Source organism: Aphelocoma coerulescens, chromosome 5, assembly GCF_041296385.1.
Source record: "Aphelocoma coerulescens isolate FSJ_1873_10779 chromosome 5, UR_Acoe_1.0, whole genome shotgun sequence".
NCBI lineage: Eukaryota > Metazoa > Chordata > Aves > Passeriformes > Corvidae > Aphelocoma > Aphelocoma coerulescens.
Window position 1 is genome coordinate 30883750 of NC_091019.1, and position 19521 is coordinate 30903270.

Here is a 19521-nt window from a genome sequence, read left to right on the forward strand (position 1 = left end):
CCCTTCCAACCCAAACCATTGTACAATTCTATGTGTTCAGTGCTTCTTCTCATTACTTTCTGGTTTTGTTGGACAAAGAATGAAGAAACTAATTTTAAAAAAACATTATATTAGGATTGCCCAGTTACAGACGTCTGATCCTGGGAACTTCTAATGCCACATTTTGGCACATACAAGTCTCTGCTTCGTAAGCATTGGTGCAGAGATGTCCAATACACTGTGCATAACTTCCATGCAATTGCTGAGGAGGAAAAGTAACTTTTTATCACTTCCTTGTTCCAAACCATTATGTTGCAAGCTAATGGTGTATTCACTTTAAGAGACAACTTATAAAAAGTCTGCCCTGAAGTATACCAATGTGGAAAAGCCTCAGAGGACTATTACACAGAAGCTTATTAACACATATTTTTCTTCCTCCATCATATAACCATAGAATCCATTTAGGTTGGAAAAGAATTCTGAGGAAAATGAAAAATATTTCAAGAGGGAAAATAAATACTATATTCCATGTTTAGGTGCACACATGGAATCCTCAGCTAATCACATCCCTCTGTAATGTACTGTTCAGGATTGAGAGAGGACATTACTGAGAAGAGATAGCATAAGGTAAATGCCAGCAACAAAATGCTTCTCAACAAGATGAAAGAGCAACTGAACAGTACATTTACCAAAATGACATGGACCATTACCCTGCAGCACAGGGCTTTCAACAGTTTTAGTCAGGTATGGAAGAGAGATCTGTTTAGAAGTTAATGTATTTTAGCCAACTATTTATTACATGCATGATACAGTGCCCTAAAAATTCAAACAGGTCCCTGGAACTCCCTTGTACTATTTATTTTCCATTAAATCCATTTAATACTGTACTCATAAACATGTCCCAGTTGTCCTTGGACTTTGCTTTAATCTGTGTCACTCAAAACAGAGGTGTGTCAAGGAACTGCTGAAAAAACAATGTATCTTACTGCTCTTTAACTAAAACCAAAACCAGATCCATTGCACAATTTTCTGGAGTTGACTGAAGTGCTGCCAATCATTTAAATTTAATGGGTGGTCTCATTTTAATCCAGATTTTATTCTGAATGCAATGTTCAGTAACTACTCTTGAACAACTTTCAGTATACAGACTCTTATTTGTAATACATTCACACAGTCACGGGATTACTCAGTAGTTACCAGCACAAATTCTAAATCACCAGGGGCACTGGGGCAAACAAAAAAAACTGCACTGGTTTTAGTCAGTACTATCCATGGACCACTTCTGAGTATTATTTCTTAAAGTTGTTTTAATGTTTGCTATTATAGCATTTACTTGAAAAGAAGGTTGAGAAGCACATATAAGCAATCCATCTTTAAGCAGTCCGTGAGTCCAAACGGCCTTCAAAGAAGACAAAAGACTTGCAGTGACCATTTGGTTTACAAGAGTGTAGCTTCACCATTGCTCCTTTACTTATTAAAACAATCCCACTCCTTTTCCCCATCATAAAAAGCATTTAATGGCTATAGTTTCCACTATTTCAGTACCATAAAAACAATGTTCTCTTCCAAATACAGAAATTAACAATCTGCAAATCTTCCGCCAAGATGACAGGAGGTAAGACAGAACAACGTGGAAGTATTCTCTAGACTTCCTCAGCAATCTAGATAATCCAGACCATTAACAGAAAGAAACACCATGCAATTCAAATGCATAACCATTACCAAATTTGCACAAGAACCAAATGAAAATATGAGCATACAAGAAATTTATACCTTCTGTCCCTGTATGTAACTGAAGTACAGTAGATTTCCAAAGCTTTCAAAATGGATATAATACTCTGCTTTGTTACCTACCAAGACATTTTTGTGAAGCATTCTGTGCAGGATTGTTTTGGCTTGTTTATTTGTTTGTTTGGACGGGGGGTGATGTTTCATCCTTTTATTGGTTGTTATTTCTTTTGGTTTGGTGTTTGGGGTTTTTTTTAAGAACTCAGCTTCATAAACTACATTTTTAGGACTCCACCTGTACCCTAAAGTGAAACTTAAAGATAAAACCTCATTTGCTGGAAAATCCTCAGAACCTGAGGGCACTGAAGAAAGGCAAGCAGCACTTAGCTGATTTGTACAGAAACACCTGAATAGAATAATATGTGCATTGTTTGATGTGAACCAATTTGTAACTGCTTCCCTAGGGAATAAAAAATCTAGACATTTGCATTCACAATTGCTTTCACTGCATTTTTCTAAGGGTCAGACTGTACAGCAGCTGGTGTTATCTTCTGCTTTAGCAGAAGTCAAAGAATTTTTGTTACTGACAGGTCACCAATAAAGAGCACAAGTAATGCCTCAGAAAATTTTGGTGGATACTCTGTTGCCTTTGGATTTTAATACTTTTGTTAATATTCAGAGTAAGTAAATACTGTAAAATACTTTAAACCTCCTTTATGTTAAAAGAACAAAATTTTTTTTTTTTTTTTTTACTTGTTTTCAAATAAATACAGGAAAATTTAGACACTCAAAATTAAGGTCATGCTAAAAAGACCTATAATGGTGAGAACTCTGACGAACCTCTTCATTTTGTTAAAATAACCACCGAAGAATGACCTAAAATCTAGTCACTGAGAAGAGCAGGAGAAAGGTGGGGAGATGGGGGAATGCAGCCATAAGGTAGCTCTCCCCTTGACCTAAAAAGCCTTATTTATGAAAAATACAACAATTCCACAAACCAAATAGTCTCCTCTGAATACATTTCAACCCACTAGTCAGGATACTCTCAATAAAGTAATCCCACATTCCAAACTAAGTACCATATTGGGCAAAAAGGAATTTTCTCCCTCAGTTATCTTTGCTGAGTCCAAATCATCAGATTCAGGGGACTGGCTGTTAATCTGAACAATTCTTTAGGCTGCCAGTCAATGAGACCTGTATACTGAGTAGAAAAACACTGATGTTTTAGATAAAAAGGTTTTATCTAAATGCCACCTTCTTATGGATAGTTTTTTAATTCTGTTACTCCCTAGCTTTGTCACCTCAGCTTGCATACATTATCCACTTTGTAAAACAAATATAATTCAGTTATTTATAATTTGCAATCCACATAAATAAAAGACCACAAAACTCAGGCCTGTGATAATATATGGTGGTTGAATTTATGGATTTTTAAAGAATTATGACCTAAAATTCTTTTTTAAAGGTTAATCTTCTTAACAGCACAGACTAGTGTCTTTTTTTTTTTTCTGCTTTCTTTGTGTTCAATTTAATAGTACCTCAAAAAACAGTTGTGGTTAAGGGGTTAAGGTTCACTTTAAAACAGGAGTGATGAAAACTGCCTAAGAGCCGGCTGCAGCTCTGATGATGTTAAAAATGCAAATGTCCTTCGCATTTTGTCCCTCAAGGTTTTCTATTTCTGTACCACAGCTGACACCTTCACTTTCCATTTTCACCATGTAAACAGAGACATGGAAATTCGATGGCTGTATGAAGTTAGGTTTACATTCAAAAAGAATTATATATTCTTTGTCTCAATTAGAAAGCAAAAAGATGATAGTACTTACCTCAGCTATCTCTAAGACAATAGCAAACAAAATGGTAGGTACTACACCTTCAAAAAGCAATAAACAGCAGACTATGAATATACTAAAATTTATACTATATAAATACACTAAATTTGCATCCTGCTAAATACATTTGCTTGATGATTAAGAGTATTCCCACAATTAAATTCTAATTATCCTGCTTTGTAGTAATCAACTCTTATCTACACTATTAGTTCATTTATTGGCTTCCTCTCTCCAACAATTTATTTGCTTGCCTGTGTTTCATCCTTCTTTAACAGCCTACATCATCCCCAGCAGTTTTTGTTCTCCTTCCCACACTCAATTTTCTCTCTTCTGATCTTTTCCGTCCCCAGAGAAGGCTCCTCCCACCAATTAGTGGTTCCTTATCTACTTCCATTATACAATTTAATTCTACATCTACCTCAAATACCTGCAATCCTAGTATTGTCCCCAGCATGTCAAATTTGGTTTCAGAAGCCTATACACATATATATTACTGTCTGAGTTTCCATATTCTTCATCTCATTTCCAGCTATATCACTGTTTAAGTTTTCACAAAAGTATAATAGTCAAAATATGTTCCAAACAGTCAAGAAGCCAGGGTTCAAGCCACTGAGAACACAGTATAGTAGCAGAAAAGTTTGTTCATGTGCCACTTGTTTATGTTTTCCACAATTCAGAATAGACTGATACATTACTTCTTAGGTACTACATTTGGATGTTCAGAATAATTTCATTCTAATAAAAGAGTACTAGATCTGCACACAAATCCACCCACAGAAAAAAACCCCAAACAAATAAAAACTCAACTCAAAACTACTCACTGTAAATACTGAAATACATGTTAATAAGCCAACCACATTTCCAAAGACTTTATCTACAGGAGTTGCATGATGCACATTTGTCATTACCTTTCATTCATCTTTCACAAACCTACAAAACACAACAAATGTTTGTTTCTGACTTTTAATTTCTAGCCAGGTAATAGTGTCAGATCATACAACTTAATAAACTGTAGCTCTTCTCTACTCTCTTCCACATGTTTATACATTTTACAAATATTTTATTACTGAATAAAACAGACATATCCCTCTCTCTTTGAAATCAGCTCCTCACAAGCATAGTCATTCAGACAGCTGCAAGGCAGGACAACTTCCTTAAAATTAATCAATGTCAAAATTAGCAGTTAAAATGTTTTATTTTACTGTAGTAATTCAGAGAGGGAACTATCTGCAGCATGAAAAGGTGTGCAAAGGTATGCTTTTGCTTTGTGCTTTAAATTAATACATTTTTCTTCCAGTCTTGAAGATTCACATAGACCACTGTAGTAAAATGCTACTACAACTAGAAAACGCAACTACAACAAATTAATTTTAAGGCTAATATCTGGAACAAGTAGGAAACTGTCTCTGCTAACTGAATAACCCAATAGAATGTAAAACCCCTGGATCCTTCAGATGAGTAATAACGGCATTTGCTTTTGACAATATGTTCAGACACTGGGTCAGACTAATAAAGCTTGAACACATTTTCATTACGTAAAATTTTCTCTCAAAATACTCCCTCCTGTAATTTCTGGAAATTACCTCTTATCCCTCTTTATTAAGAGGAGAGATATTTTCCTGTAAGGAAAATGCTAAATTTAAAATTACAGTCCAGATAATGATTATGGAATACCAGAAAAGATTAGTCCTTTTCTAACAGTTGTTGCATTACATTTATAATCAATTTTACACCTTTTCACAAACTTTACAACAGATTACTACCTACACAGTGGACATGTAAAAATAAGCTTAGAACACTGCATTCCCTTTGTAGGGAAGAGAAGGGAAGAGAATAAAGACAGCTACAACTACAATATACTGGAGATGTATTATTTCACTCTTTTCTGAAAAAGAATTCTGATATTGCTGGATGAGGAAATTCTGTAGTTCTAGAGAGAGGCTATAAAAGGCTATTTCAGCTGCAGTGTGTGAAAAGATTATGTTAAAAAAGCAAAAAAAGGCAATGACAGAAGTACCAGAGAAATCAGGAAGAATAAAGAACAAATTTGACACTAGTTTTTACAAACACAAAACATATGTTTCTATGCTTACATAGAAATTTATGACCAGTTTTAAAAGCATGTGGAATTCCTCTGCTCTTTAACTCCATGCCATCCTTGGCATTGAAAGTTTGGGTGAGATGGATTGGATGATCCAAACAACACATTATTGGCTAGGCCCCCAAGTTAATATGTGAGGAAAACCTAACTGATGATTCCCAAGAGATACCTGTTTCCCTTCTTAATTATTTGTGTCCCTCAGTTATGTAAAAATCAGTGCATCCTGCAGCAGTAGTTCACATGAAAACTGCTGTTGCTTACTGACTTCAAAAGTTTTCCATGAAGAAGGGACTCTGATGCATACAAAAATGTGTGAATAGAGGTGACATTAACACCTACAGAAGAAATTAGATTCTGTCTTATTCTTGGTGGATGAATTACAGTGTATCTCCTTGAAATTTTTTTCCCCTTTCAAAATCAGTTTTACTGTCATTTGGCTGCTGCAAACCAAAGGTTATTGTAGCTAACCTAATGCAAATCCCATGGAGAAAAAAAACAGTGAAATGGACTGACAATGCTGGCTCCTCAGTTCTTTATACAGATAGTCCATAGGTGACACTCAAAAATGCAATGAAAAACACAGTAAGCACTACAAGTGCTGAAAACCTTTTTCTTTAAATACCGCTTTCTGAGGAGTTTTTATATTAAATCTGCATTTTTCAAAACAGTACTTAGAAACAGCTACAGCTGAATGGACTCCCTGGTAGCATGGTTTTAACAGTCCTAAATCACCATGGAGTCTGACATTAAGATGGGTAGTACAAAGATGAACTACATCTCTGAAAACAACACACTGAGATGTCTTAGGAGATGACAGGCATGACAGGCAACTCTGGGGGATCCTTCAGTACAGAAAAATGGCATAGAATTAGTTTGGATCATCTTCAAGAAAGGATTTCTTGTTCTAAGTTCTCTGCCTTGACCATTCTTTCAGGTAAGAAGTCTAAGGAGACACCATAACTCCTCAGGAAGAGAATAAACTGACAACAAAAAATCCTCTCTCCAAACCTGTCCATAACAAACAACTAACAACAGCCTGTTGTGGCTTAGCCAGCAACCAAGCCCCACCCAGCCACCCACCTCCCCAACAGCAAGATAGGGGAAAGAATCAGAGAGGTAAAAGCCAGAAAACTCCTGGTTTGAGATAAAGAGAGTCAAACAGGGAAAGGAAAACTAGCACTATAAAAAGCTAGTCAGCAAGCCAACCTTAACTATGGAATATATTTTTATGAAGAGAGTATTATGTTTTTGGAGAACATGCTTTTACGTTGTTCTGCATTATTTGCAGTATCTGCTGAAGAAAGCTAATGAAGCTTAGAAGGATAGCCTTAAGGAGAAGCACATAGCACATTTAATGAAAATATTAATAAATCCTATTAGTAAGCAAGGCCAACAGCATGACTGCTCTCTATCCAAGAACCATTTCTCTTACACACAAACAAAACTGTCTTTCTCTCCACCATCACTGCACTCTACAAATACCGATTACACTGTCAAAAACTACTAAAGAATTTCAACTGAAGAATTACTTCAGTTACATTGTAGGGCACTGCAATGAAAAACAAAAGGCAAGAGGTAGCTTTTACAAAAGAAAGAATATAATATTGAATTTTCTGTTATTTATTTTTTCTGAAAATATTACCATTGGTGTACATATAGAGACAATCTTGGGAATTGTTTTCTCCTTGAAATTACAGATTAGTTTAAAAAACATTATAAGCAGCCACATACAGAACACAACAAGAACACTGAGAAATGAAAAAAAAAAAATAAAATTACTTAAAATGTTTAGCTCACCTTTCCAACAGCAGCAGGCACTTTGTTGGCCTTCCCTGCTCTTTGCTTTCATTGCAGTGTCCAGCATTACAGCTGAAGGAACAGAGTACAGCAGAACCCCACTAATTTACCTTACTAATTCACATACCTCATAATCTGCACACAAAAATCTGCCACTTTCTCAACTTCTTAGGCAAACTAAAAGTGAAAATCCTGTTGAGATGGCTTCTACTACTCAATTTGCATCATATTTATAAATATGCGACACAATATTGACTAGTACTTTATTCAGTGTTGCCATCAAAATGTAAACTAATCTACCTTAATAAAGAAAATGTTTTTAAACATCACCATGTACAATGGCAGTGACTTGCTCATTTTGAAACTTTGAAATTAATAAAACTAACTGCCCACCAGTGAATTAGGGAGGCTCTACTTAAAATTGTAATTTCCTCATTGATATGTTTTTACCTACAATTTTCTTCAGACTGCATTGCATTGGGAATACAACAACTACACTTAACTATATCCTCTTACATATTATAATTAGTGTCCTATCACTATTTTAATTATTCAGACTTTCTCTTTCAGAATATTATATATATTATATACATTATAATATTATATATATTCAGTTTAGTGTCTGACTTTCACTTTTTTCTCCTCAGATTTTGTTGGTTGGTTTTTTGGGTTTTTTTTAATGCAGTATAAGATACCAAGTGAAATTCAATTCTGGTATATTATTCTGATACTTAATGAAAACCTATTTACCCCTTGATTTTCCAAACCAAATGACAGATTATCTCAAAATATCTTACACATATACCTCCATCTCACACCAAAAACCAGAAACCTGAATCATACCCTACTGCCAGTCTTTTAACACAATCAATAAATTACATGGCATTTCTGATCTGAGATGGTGTTTATCAAGCTTAGAATAGTTACCAGTTCAACACAACTCCCATACTTCTCCAGAAGAAAAGACAGCATACTACCACATTCAAGTATTTGAATTTCAACTGTGAAAAAAATCTTACTGGTCTGACATCACCACATGAGTTGGTAAATTGCCGTGCTAAGCCAAAATCCAGCATAAAACACTTCCTACAGGTGCTTGGAAAACGTCCCATAGCGAAGTTTGACTAGGAAGAAAAACAAATACAGATAGATATTAGATAAATACTCACAGGTTTCAATACGTTCACATATAATGCAACAACGCAACCAGAAAATTCATATTCTATTTCTCTACCCTTCCTTCCATGTTTTCACTTCTACTGAACTCCCACTAAATTTGAAGAAAACATTGCTAAGAAAAACAGGCATTGAACCCAGCATATCTGAACAGTAGCCTATATTGTCCAGAGATTGTCGTCTTACTCTGTCACTTAAAATATATTAAATTTTAGCAAGAATTTTCCAATCATGTCACCTTCTCACAGAATCTCAGCATTGCATAATTGATCACAAGGAAAACAAACAACCAAGAATGTCAAGATTTGACTTCAGCACAAAGCACAGTTAGCTCCAGCTAATTCTTTCTCAATTATTTCACTTGACACTCACTGCCTCTATGCCCTTTCCCTATTAAATGAAGGCTTAAATGGGGATGGGTCAGGGAGAATACTTTTATAAAAAGTTGCCAAGAAGAAGTGATGCAAATAAAATTTTCCTCATGTACAGAAATTTATTGGAAGTTTTATGTGAGCATCATTCAGCTGACAGGAAACTTAGCAAATATTTGCATCTATCAGAAAACACAAAGATTTGCTTATTTTTTCCCCATTTACAAATTTTGACAGTTCAGAGTTCTAATGATATTTGTCATACAGAGCAATATTAAAAACAGGTGATTGAATTTCAGGAATAAATTCAAAGAAAATCAGAAAAAATAGTAAGAACAAAAGCGTGATACCATCAGTAAGGCACTCTCCTCCATAATGACATACTGACAATAGATCTTACTAGAATTGAACAAGAAAACAAGTTTTCTCATACAATCTTTCTTTTTCTTGTTTGTTGAAAATATATTACATACAAAAACTTTTCTATTGAAGGACTTATAAATACACTCTACAGTTAGTATCTATTCTTTTAGATTTATTATATGACAATATTAATTGCCATTAGTCCAATACATTATGTCACATCTCATGGCAAATACTCTTGGTTACATGATGCTAAAGATAAGAGTTGGAAGTTTTAACTCAGAAAATTGCAAGGAGGCCTAAACTGGAGACAATGAAAAAGACCAAAGTTACTGTTGTTGCAATCCAACATTAATTAACAGAAAAAATCTGCCCTATCTCATGATTAAACATTCAATTTTTTGCCCCTTCTCATTTTTGCATTTTAGCATCTAGTACAGAACCTAACCTTACTTATGCGGCCATCTAATGACCACATCTTACTTGTCCATTTTAATGGGCAGACTTACTGGTTTAATGTCCCTGTGCAGGAATCCCACAGAATGAATACTTTCAATAGATTCCAAAATCTGCTTCCCAAGCCGCAGAGTGGTACTAATGGTGAATGTTCCTCGAGATTGGCTACGACGCAGGTCTGCCAAGTTCCGACCCTGAGAGAATTAAAAGGACATTTTCATAAAAAAATACTAATCCCAAGAATCACAGATGGTGTAAAGTCTTCCTACTTCTTCATTAGTTGTTCATAATTAACCATGAAATACTTTCAGTACCTATTTTCACACTCAAGGGTAACCCATCTCGCCTAAATGTAATCACTGTATGTCCCCAAGTATCTCCAACACTAAATTTAGAATCTGTGTTTGAAAATATGAACCTTAGTACCTTTCTATTCCTAAAAACATGGAACAAACTAATCCCTATTAGAAGACCAGTACAAACACTATTAGTTAACATTGTATTTGTGTCATACCCAAAACAGCCACTGAGAAAGTGCTTGCTAAGTAAGACTTCTTCACACTCACTTCTTTAAGGAAAAGTACATAATTTAATTATACATTGCATCGAGCAGATGAAAAAAATATAAATATATTATGTAGGAAATGCAACCCCATGACATCACAGAACTCTTGTTCTGCTAAAATAACAGATGAACAACAGTATGGACTAGAACACATTTTTTCAGTATTCATATTCACCAGGATGTCATTAATCCCACAACTCTAAGTGCTAATCAGCTGTTTTATCCCTTTCTAAATGAACAAGTCTTTCAGTAAAATTGTTTTCTTTTACTTGCAAAGGGTAATTTTTTATTTTTATTAAAAAAGCCAACAAAATGCAGAAACTAATATAATACATTTTAGACTATCTTCAAGTGAAGACTTAAAAGGAATGTAAAATATCTCAGAAGACATCACAGTTCACTCTTCCAACAGTCAGGTCTTTCTCAGGATGCAAGCTTTCTCCTTTTTGAGAGAATTATGGAAAGGATATAAAAGCAAAAAGAGATAAGGATACTCAATTTAGGTTCACTCACTACAATGCATTTGTGATCCTTGGGTTTGTTTTTTTTTTGTTTAGCAACCTCTAAAATTTTACTGGTTTCTTATATGCTTGGCTAATAAACCTAAACACACAAGCAAACATTGAGCTCTTTGATACACTAACCTGCAACTGCATGACCACATAGTTAAATCTGTCATTCCGTCCACATCCTATGAATCTACAGACATGATCTTTTCCTAAGAGAAAAAGAAGCAAATTAGCCAGTAATAATGAAATTCTATGGTTTATTCCTTTAAATACCTAGGAAGTCACTGGAAAAGATAGTTACATATCTATTGAGATCTTTAATAAACTAAGCCCCACGCAGTTCAACAGCAATAAAACCAAAGTTAGTACTACCTGCAACTAACCAGAAATTTTTGCCCATAATATATGTAGCCCTACCACAGCTCTCCCTCTTCCATAAGAAAACATGCATGACAACATGCCTAAATGTCCACAAATGTGGAGGATTTTGGACTGGAAAAAGTTATTTTCCTACAAAGATAATGGCTTGTTACAGACAATATATATCCCTAGCCAATATTCCTCTTTTCTATTAGCTGCAGCTGCCATGGTGAAAGAAAACAGTAGTATTACTTGTGAGTTATGTTTTATATTAAAAAATTGTAGAAAATGTAATTCAACTAATCCAATTTATTAATATCTTTCTCTTAGAACACAATCCTTGCTGTTTAGATACAAAAGATAAATTCAGCTCAGGTAAGCTGGAACTGGAAAAAAAAATTTCAGAGTTGTGTTTAAGCCGATTTTCTTTAAAGCCGCCTCCTGTCCTAGGAGCAAATTGCAAAGGAGAATACAGGTCAAAAATAATCTCCTTACTATCCTACAGTTGTAAGTCGAAGCATAAGATTCCCCAGGTAAATACAGAGAAAAAGGCAAGCCAAAGGCTGCAGTTGGGAAACAAAAGGGAAATGCAAACCCACTGTCATTTTGGTGCCAGTGGTCATTGACTTCGAGAGAAGCTGGGACCCCTTATGATCTCACTCTGCTCCACTCCGCGACTGAACATGGAACTGTAGGATTAAAGTTCCTCAGGCCATTTATCTTCCTTTCTCACATCAATGGAAGCTACAGCCAACAGAAAGCTGATCGTCTCAAATGGTTGCTAAAGATGTGTAAAATTTGTCACTTAAGATTTCTATCATTAATTTCTTTACCCTTAGGATTATAGGAATGTTATAAACAGGGAAGCCCCCCCATTAGTATTTTCAAAACACCATAATGTCTACCTACAGATCTGAGGGGACTTTTTGCTACTGCTAAACTCATAGCACCATCAAAACCCTAAAACTTGACCCTACAACTTCTGAATATTTTCAATTCACTTGACAGAGAAGTGGTTGTCTCTTTCTTGCTTCCTCAGGAAGCTGCCTGCCACATCCAATTAAAACAGGTAGGTAGGCCCTTTTAAACAAAGAATATCTTACAGGATTCATCAAAATAATTTCTTTTAAAAGAAATCTCTACATTTCTGCAAATACATAAGTGCTAAACTTTAAGTATCGCTGGTTTTCCCACACTTTTTCCTTCTACCCATTTGTTCAAGTAAGACAGGCAATATTACAGACAGTATAATTTTATGAAGAAAAAGGATTAGCAGCAAATTTATCAAGATGAAATTTTGTATATTCATTGCTGCAGTTTCCATTATTGAAGTCTCATCTCAAATATTTATGATTAATTTTACAGCCACTTGTGGGTATTCTGAAGGAACATCTTCAGAGAAAAAGACATGAGTCAGATTTTATCTTCTGGCTAATTCAGTAAATGTCCAAAACTCAGTTTGGTCAGAGAAATCCCATTTTGACTGGAGCACCAACTCAGTTTATGTGGTAAATTCCCTAAAAACTTTTATATAAAACTGAGGAAAGAGGAAGGGGAGAAGTAGAGCCTTCATAACTTACTCAAATAGAATAATCCTCCCCCACTCCATTGGGGCTATACACACCTACTACAGCCTTTTCCTTAGCAGGAAAACAGTATTTTTTCACACCTGTGAGCTACATGGCTGGGCTGCAGGGCAAGATGATGATGGTAACAGGCTGCAGTGAACAACTCTGCCCCTGAAAAACCTCCTAGGGAGGGTGTTAAGCCTGTGTGCCGTTCCCCAGGCTGCTGCAGTGTATCACTACAGCAGCTTTACAGCCTACACCAGACACAGCCCATCACTAAATTATGCTCAAGAGCTGTAAATGAGTGAGGGAGAAGTCTGTAAGGTTGTGTGAGACAGAAACCAACTGAGTGAGTCTCACTCTCACTGAGTGAGATGTGATAAATCTGTCTTCTCCCATCTGACTGTGGGAACAGATGGCCCAACAACATGGTTAAACAAAACAACCATCTGTTGCAGCAGATTTATTTTTTTTAAAAAAAGCAAAAATAAAGAACTTAAAGAGTTAAACAATATTCTGCAACAATAATTAGGAGACAGCAGGGGGAAAAAATTAAGATGTAATTGATGACTAAGCTGTAATAAATGGCCATATCAGTGAACCTAGTCCTCCTCCATAATTAAGAGAGAAGGCATACAGTTACTCACATATTCCAGCATGTTTTGCTAGCTCAGAGTCTTAAAAAGAGCTTCTTTGAAGCTTTTTATTAGTCACTGTGCCATATACAAAGTTATTACTTTTATATACTTCATTATACCACACAGTTATTACTCATTTTACCCCCGCAATAATGACCACACTGTTTCAATTTTAAAAATTTCTGAAAGTAAAGAATGGTAAGAAACAGCACATCCCTGCACTTCTGACAACAGCTATTCTTATTTCAGTTTCACTGTTTCTGTGATATAAGAGTCTAATAGAGATACACTCAAAAGCATGTTTATAATCCTGAAAATGTGCCCAAGCGCAGTATAGACTGGAAGAGCTATTCTGCTCTATTGAGACACATTACACCTGTTTATTTAGTTCTCTTCTAAAACCCTTTTTTTCATAATAGTCCACAAATTGAACAATATTTTTTAAAAATCAGCTCCACACATCAAGAAAATTCTCAATGACACTGCAAGCTCACTGTCTCTCATTAAAAATAGAGGAAACTTTTCAAATATTTGAAAGTAAAAGGATTTTCATGACAATTCTATTCCTTCCTCTCTATGTCCAATATATTTAGGATACCTTGCGAGACAAGAACCTAGGCCCTTTGAGAAAAGGAGAGTAATTGTATATATATATATACATATATACATAAACACACACCAAAAAGGGATAGAAGAACAAGATAAAAGTTGGTCTCAGAGGATGTATGCTAATAGAAGATTGTTAAAAAATATCCTAAAAGAACTGTTTACAATTTCACCTGGTCTGAATCTGCATGAAAAAAAAAATTGTCAAAAATAAGACTAATTTCTACATGATAAAAAAGCATTTAAGAATAATAAAAAATCTTCAAGAAGCAATTACAAAGTTGTTTTCTCCATTTTCATCCACTTTTCTTGATTTTCCCTATGCTCCAAATTTTGAGCTCTTCCATACTGAAAACTTGTGAGGTAAAGAAATTAATGCAAATGGCTCCTAGGAGCAAAGATTTTTTGTAAAACATAAAATGGTCTCTACCCTAATCTTACTTAATAAAAAAATCTTCTAAGTATGGATAAAAAAAGCTGCATGTAAAAATAAGGTACTGTATTTGTGCAAATTATAAATCGCAGTAGATGCAAAAGGTTCACCTTTGACCCATCTCTTCAGTGTGTTTGCTTCACTGATCATTTACAACATTCTCTATCTAAAACCAGAGCAGTAATGTTAAATTTGGAGCTTCCACAGCAATGACTAGAGGTCACCTCTAGTGTTACTATCCTTCTTCTTTTTTTTCTTTTTTTTTCTTTTTTTTTTTTTTCTTTTTCGTGCTAGAGAGCAACAAGATATAAAAAGTAAGGAATAATATATTTAAATTGTTTTCTCATAAGAAAGATTGTCAAAAGTGTTATTTCTAAAGATCTCACACAAAATCTGGGTTTCAGTTATATAAAAGCTTCTATTTATTATTTTCTCAGAGAAATAATATTGAGGAAATAAATAACAGAAATATTTATTTGGATTATGTATTTTGTGGATTATTAGTCTCAGTGGATCTGTTGTTCAGGTGTTTCATTGCTCTGTTCTTTTTATCTAGACGTTTCCCATGATTCAATAGAACCAAAGACTCTTCTGCAGGAAGACTTTGGTTGTTTGGAATTGCAGTTTCCTTATCAGCATTCCTCTGAGAAAATAACTTCTCGAAGGCCCTATGGCAATTATTCACACATAAATATTTTATTATTTCATCTTTTTTTTTCCACAAATATTTCAAAAGATAAAAAAAGTTTTGACTAAGAAAAAATCACTTTTCTAATATTTTAACTGAAACTCAGCTATACTTTAGCTTAAAGTAGAAAGTTAAAATGCACTCGTTATGCAGTCCTATATAAGGTCATGTTTTCATAAACACATTGGCACTGTAGTGCTACCAAATTCCAGTATTTTCTCTCAGATCTATTAATTTCCTTATCATTTAGTTGCTTCACCTACACCATTTTAAATACTCGGGGTTTTATAAAAAAAGAATCAAGCTCATGTGTGCAGAAAAAACACAAACCCTTGGAAAAATTAATTCGGAGCATTTATAAACCCCAAGAGTTACAGAGTATTTTGTTCTTCGAAACTCACTCTATTTAGGATAATTTCTTTCAAGAACCCTAACAAATGTTTTACAAACTTTCAATTGGCAATACTAAAATTTACTATTCATCTCTGGACTAGAAACTTTAAATTCAAAGAAAATCTCCTAGCTCAGCTACATAATACTAGATGCTTTTGTGAAATCCTTTAAAGAGAAAAGCGTAGTTTGTTAACATCATAACATGTGACATGCTTGCCCTCTTAAATCTATAGAGGCTGTCAATTTCTGCTGCAGTGTGACCTTTACAGCACATTAGGCAGCACCATATGTCATGCAGATTTTGTTTTATTCAAACTAAGAGTTTGGAAAAATTTGGCAGCTGACAGGATTGCATGTATTATTCAAAATCTTCCAGATTAAAAATAAAAATTTTTAAATAAAAAGTTGCCCTTTAAATTTTCTTTCTGTAATCTTGTGTTATGAAAAGCAATGAAGAGAAGCCACTGCATATTTCTCTGTATTGATAGCTTCATTAAAGTATCTAAAGGTACAGAAAGTGCGACTGTTCAAACTCTGATTCAAGGAACTGAATCCTAGAAGTACTTCAGGATTTTACATGCCAGTAATTTTTTCCTACAAGTTACAGTACTTTAAAGTTGAAGCATTTGCTTGTGGGGATTTTTTAAAATATGTTTCCCATTTCAACATTAGAATTCTTAGCAATACCACAAAGCAAAGAAAACAAATATTCTTATCCCAGATGCTGTGTGAAGGACCCTCACAGATTCGATGCTACATAGTACAGAAAAAAAAGACCATCTTAGAAGAAAAAATTAAAACAAGAGTAAGAACGAAGCCTAGAGCAAAAAACAAAGAGAAGATATGGATTCATAATAAACTAAATCTGAACAGGTTTTTGCAGCAATTGAATTTTTTGTTGTCCTTTTTATTTTCATGTCATCCCATTTCGAAGAAAAGCTTCACTTTAGCAAAACTTTCAGAATCTGAAAGAGCTTCTATTCCACTTCTAATAATCATTTACCAATAACCTGCAGAATACAGGAAATATTTACACAAAGTATTATTTTAATTACAATGATTTTTTAAAAGAAGATACACTGACATTCTACTTCTTGCATATCCAAGGTACAGCCCTACCTTGCAGCTTCTTCAACACAGCTACTTCCATTTTCAGCACTTGCTTTGGCTGCTGAGCTGATTCGACCTTCAGTGCAACGTTTTCCCGAGTAAGCAAGTCCAGTGCATCGTAAATTTCTCCAAACCCTCCACCTCCTATTTTCCTCAACTATATTGGGGAAAAAGAAAGAACAAAAACATATTTAAAAGAGAGGAGAAGAAAGTAAATAAAACAGCAATACTTCTTTGTTCTGCCTGTCATACCACAAAGGCCGTTGTATTACAAACAGATTTTAAAATAACCATCATATCCTTCAGTACATGAAAGAGCTACTGAATAATTGACAAAGGTATGGCTAACCACAGTTTGGAATAGAACATACCTCATCTCCATCTGCACTATTGTATATAGTATAATAGAAGAGTGCAGTAGTATCCCCAGCATGAATCTGGGCAAAGTCAGCATGCTGAATAAAGACTTTCCTCAAATAGTCACACACAGCCCAGAGATCATCAAATACAAATGCACAGTGACATTTTTAAAATATGCCATCTTTTTCTCTTTTCAGAAATATGCACACTGAATAATAAAGGTATAAAGTTATGCAAGTTTTTGGACTTCCTGAAAAGAGACAGTATTTTCTATTATATGGAGTGACTTACACACAGCAGCTAAATCATAAATTATAAGAAATGGCTACGATTATCTTTGAATATACATTTTCAATGTTACTCACATTTACCTACGATTCATCACTACCATTCTTTTTAACAGACAGACTAAAGAAACTTGCAGCACTAAAAGTTTCATCTGTGCAAGGAACAGGTAAAAAGAATACTCATGGCATAGTAGGTAGTTTGCACTACATTCAGAGCAAATATTAATAGGTGTCTGTTCACTCTGCTTTAAGTGGTCACAGGGAACAGACTTCTTTGGTTTTCAATATCAAAAATGTCAAAGTTGTTTCACAAAATGCCTCCCCTGGCTAACATTCTAAAGCTGATAAAAGAGAAAAGGAGACAAAAAGAACTTACCCTACGACTGACATGGTTTTCTAAATGTCATCTGAAAACATACAGTTGCTAACATTATATGACTGCAGTGTATTAAATGTCACCTAAACAGTACAGAGTTCTAGAGAGCAGCAATATGCTCACCTACCTTCAGATTCTGAAAATTAAGCTAATGTCTCCTAACCCAGACCATCAGACATTTCACTGAGCAGGAAAAACACTTTTTAAAATGGCCTAGTCTCTATGAATAAGGAAGAAGATAACAGATAACACATGAATTTTCAACATAATACAAGCACACCAGTGAGAATGCATAGTGAAAAAGGTGAGAGGAAAAGGAAAGAGGTGACACAGCCATCCTCACCCCTTACAAATGTAGGCGAATTTATCATCTAACTTCATTTATCAGCTTTAAGAAATTGCCTGACCAAGAAAGAATGCCTTTGAAAGGTTGTTTCTCTGCTTGTGTGCTTAAAAAAATTTCAAACAAACAGACCACCACACTAATAAAATAAACAGATCAATTTATATCCTCAGATAAAGCACACCAGAATCATTAACATACACCCAATAATTATATCAGTCAGCAGTTCCAGGCACAAATTAACTTCTCTTTGATTGCAGAAAAAAATACTTTCCATGTCCTTTGTCACCGAGTCACACACATTAAACAATGAGCCCATATTTTCCTTGGTTTTTTTTTGCTGCCGACATCCCTATAGAAGCCTTTCTTGTTGCTTTTCACATCCTTCACCAGACACAACTGCCAGCTGAGCTCCAGCTTTCGCATACATTCATCATACAGAGGCAATGTCTCCATGTTAATCTTGGGCAGCCCATCCCTGTTCCCACCTTCTGTTCACTTGCATTTTGCTTTCCAGTTCACAGAGGTGTTGACCATTCAACCATACTGGCCTCCTGCCACATCTGCTCAACATCTCTTACCTTTATGAGGACCACATTGCCCTTATTTACACCTGCATTACAATTTCCCACTTAGTACATTAGTTTCAGGCTTCTTGTTTTTGCATTCAACATCTCACATCCCAAACTCCTTCTCTCCATTCTCTCTTCAACTTTTGTGTCTTTGTATGCTTCCAGGCTAAAGCATACCATTTCCAACAAGTTTTATCTTGGTAGTTTTCCTTACACTACATACTGAATGGCATTCTTAAACATATCTAAAAACAATTACCATTACAATCAAATCTCTCTAAGTTAGGATTGTAATAAATATTTTGAAGGCAAAAAAGAGGCATGAAGAAAGGCATCAAAAAAGGATAAAAGCAAATGCTAACAGACACCAGTAGGGCAGGAGGTTGTCACTGTGGAAGAAATATTTTATACTGTCTTTTTTATGCTTACTTTTCAAAATAGGATCACCCTAAATAATGCCTAGGTTAAAATTAAATTTAATTGAACATGTTTTTTAGAAATGCTCATGTCCAAGAATTTTAGGTATGGTTTTCACAACTGCAAAGAACAAGGTCCTCAATACCAAGAGGTTTCTTCCACCAGGAGACTGTCCTATGAAATCCTGAATTCAGGAAGTCTATCACCTTAGATGCCAAAAAATCCTTAATGTTTGCTACAGAAGAGAAGAAATTGAAGAGTTACCCAGAGGAAATACTTGGCACTCATCTACCTGTAACACTTGACCCAGAAAACATATAAGTGAAAATGTATAATCACATGAAACAAATTACAGCCTACTTCAAAATTTTCCAGAAGACACTTACCTCATCAGCAGTCTTTATTACATAGGAAAGAAAAGAAACCTGAAGAAAACAGGGCTACTGTTGCACACATTGGACAACTGAGTAGTTTTGTGGATAGTGATGTATCA

At 34.8% G+C, this 19521-nt stretch overlaps 1 protein-coding gene across 5 annotated transcripts in view; it reads right to left on the minus strand.

Moving 5' to 3' along the window:
- TTBK2 (tau tubulin kinase 2) overlaps window positions 1–19521 on the minus strand; it is an 83119-nt gene that overhangs the window by 40711 nt on the left and 22887 nt on the right. For all 5 annotated transcript variants that reach the window (XR_011151383.1, XM_069017452.1, XM_069017449.1 and 2 more), the window contains exons 3-6: window positions 16683–16830; window positions 11013–11086; window positions 9857–9997; window positions 8457–8561 (exon numbers count right to left, since the gene is read on the minus strand). Coding sequence is in view for 4 of the 5 variants with exons in the window: in XM_069017452.1 (XP_068873553.1) it covers window positions 8457–8561; window positions 9857–9997; window positions 11013–11086; window positions 16683–16830 (468 nt within the window). In the remaining variant the exon portion in view is untranslated. The remainder of the gene's footprint in view (window positions 1–8456; window positions 8562–9856; window positions 9998–11012; window positions 11087–16682; window positions 16831–19521) is intronic.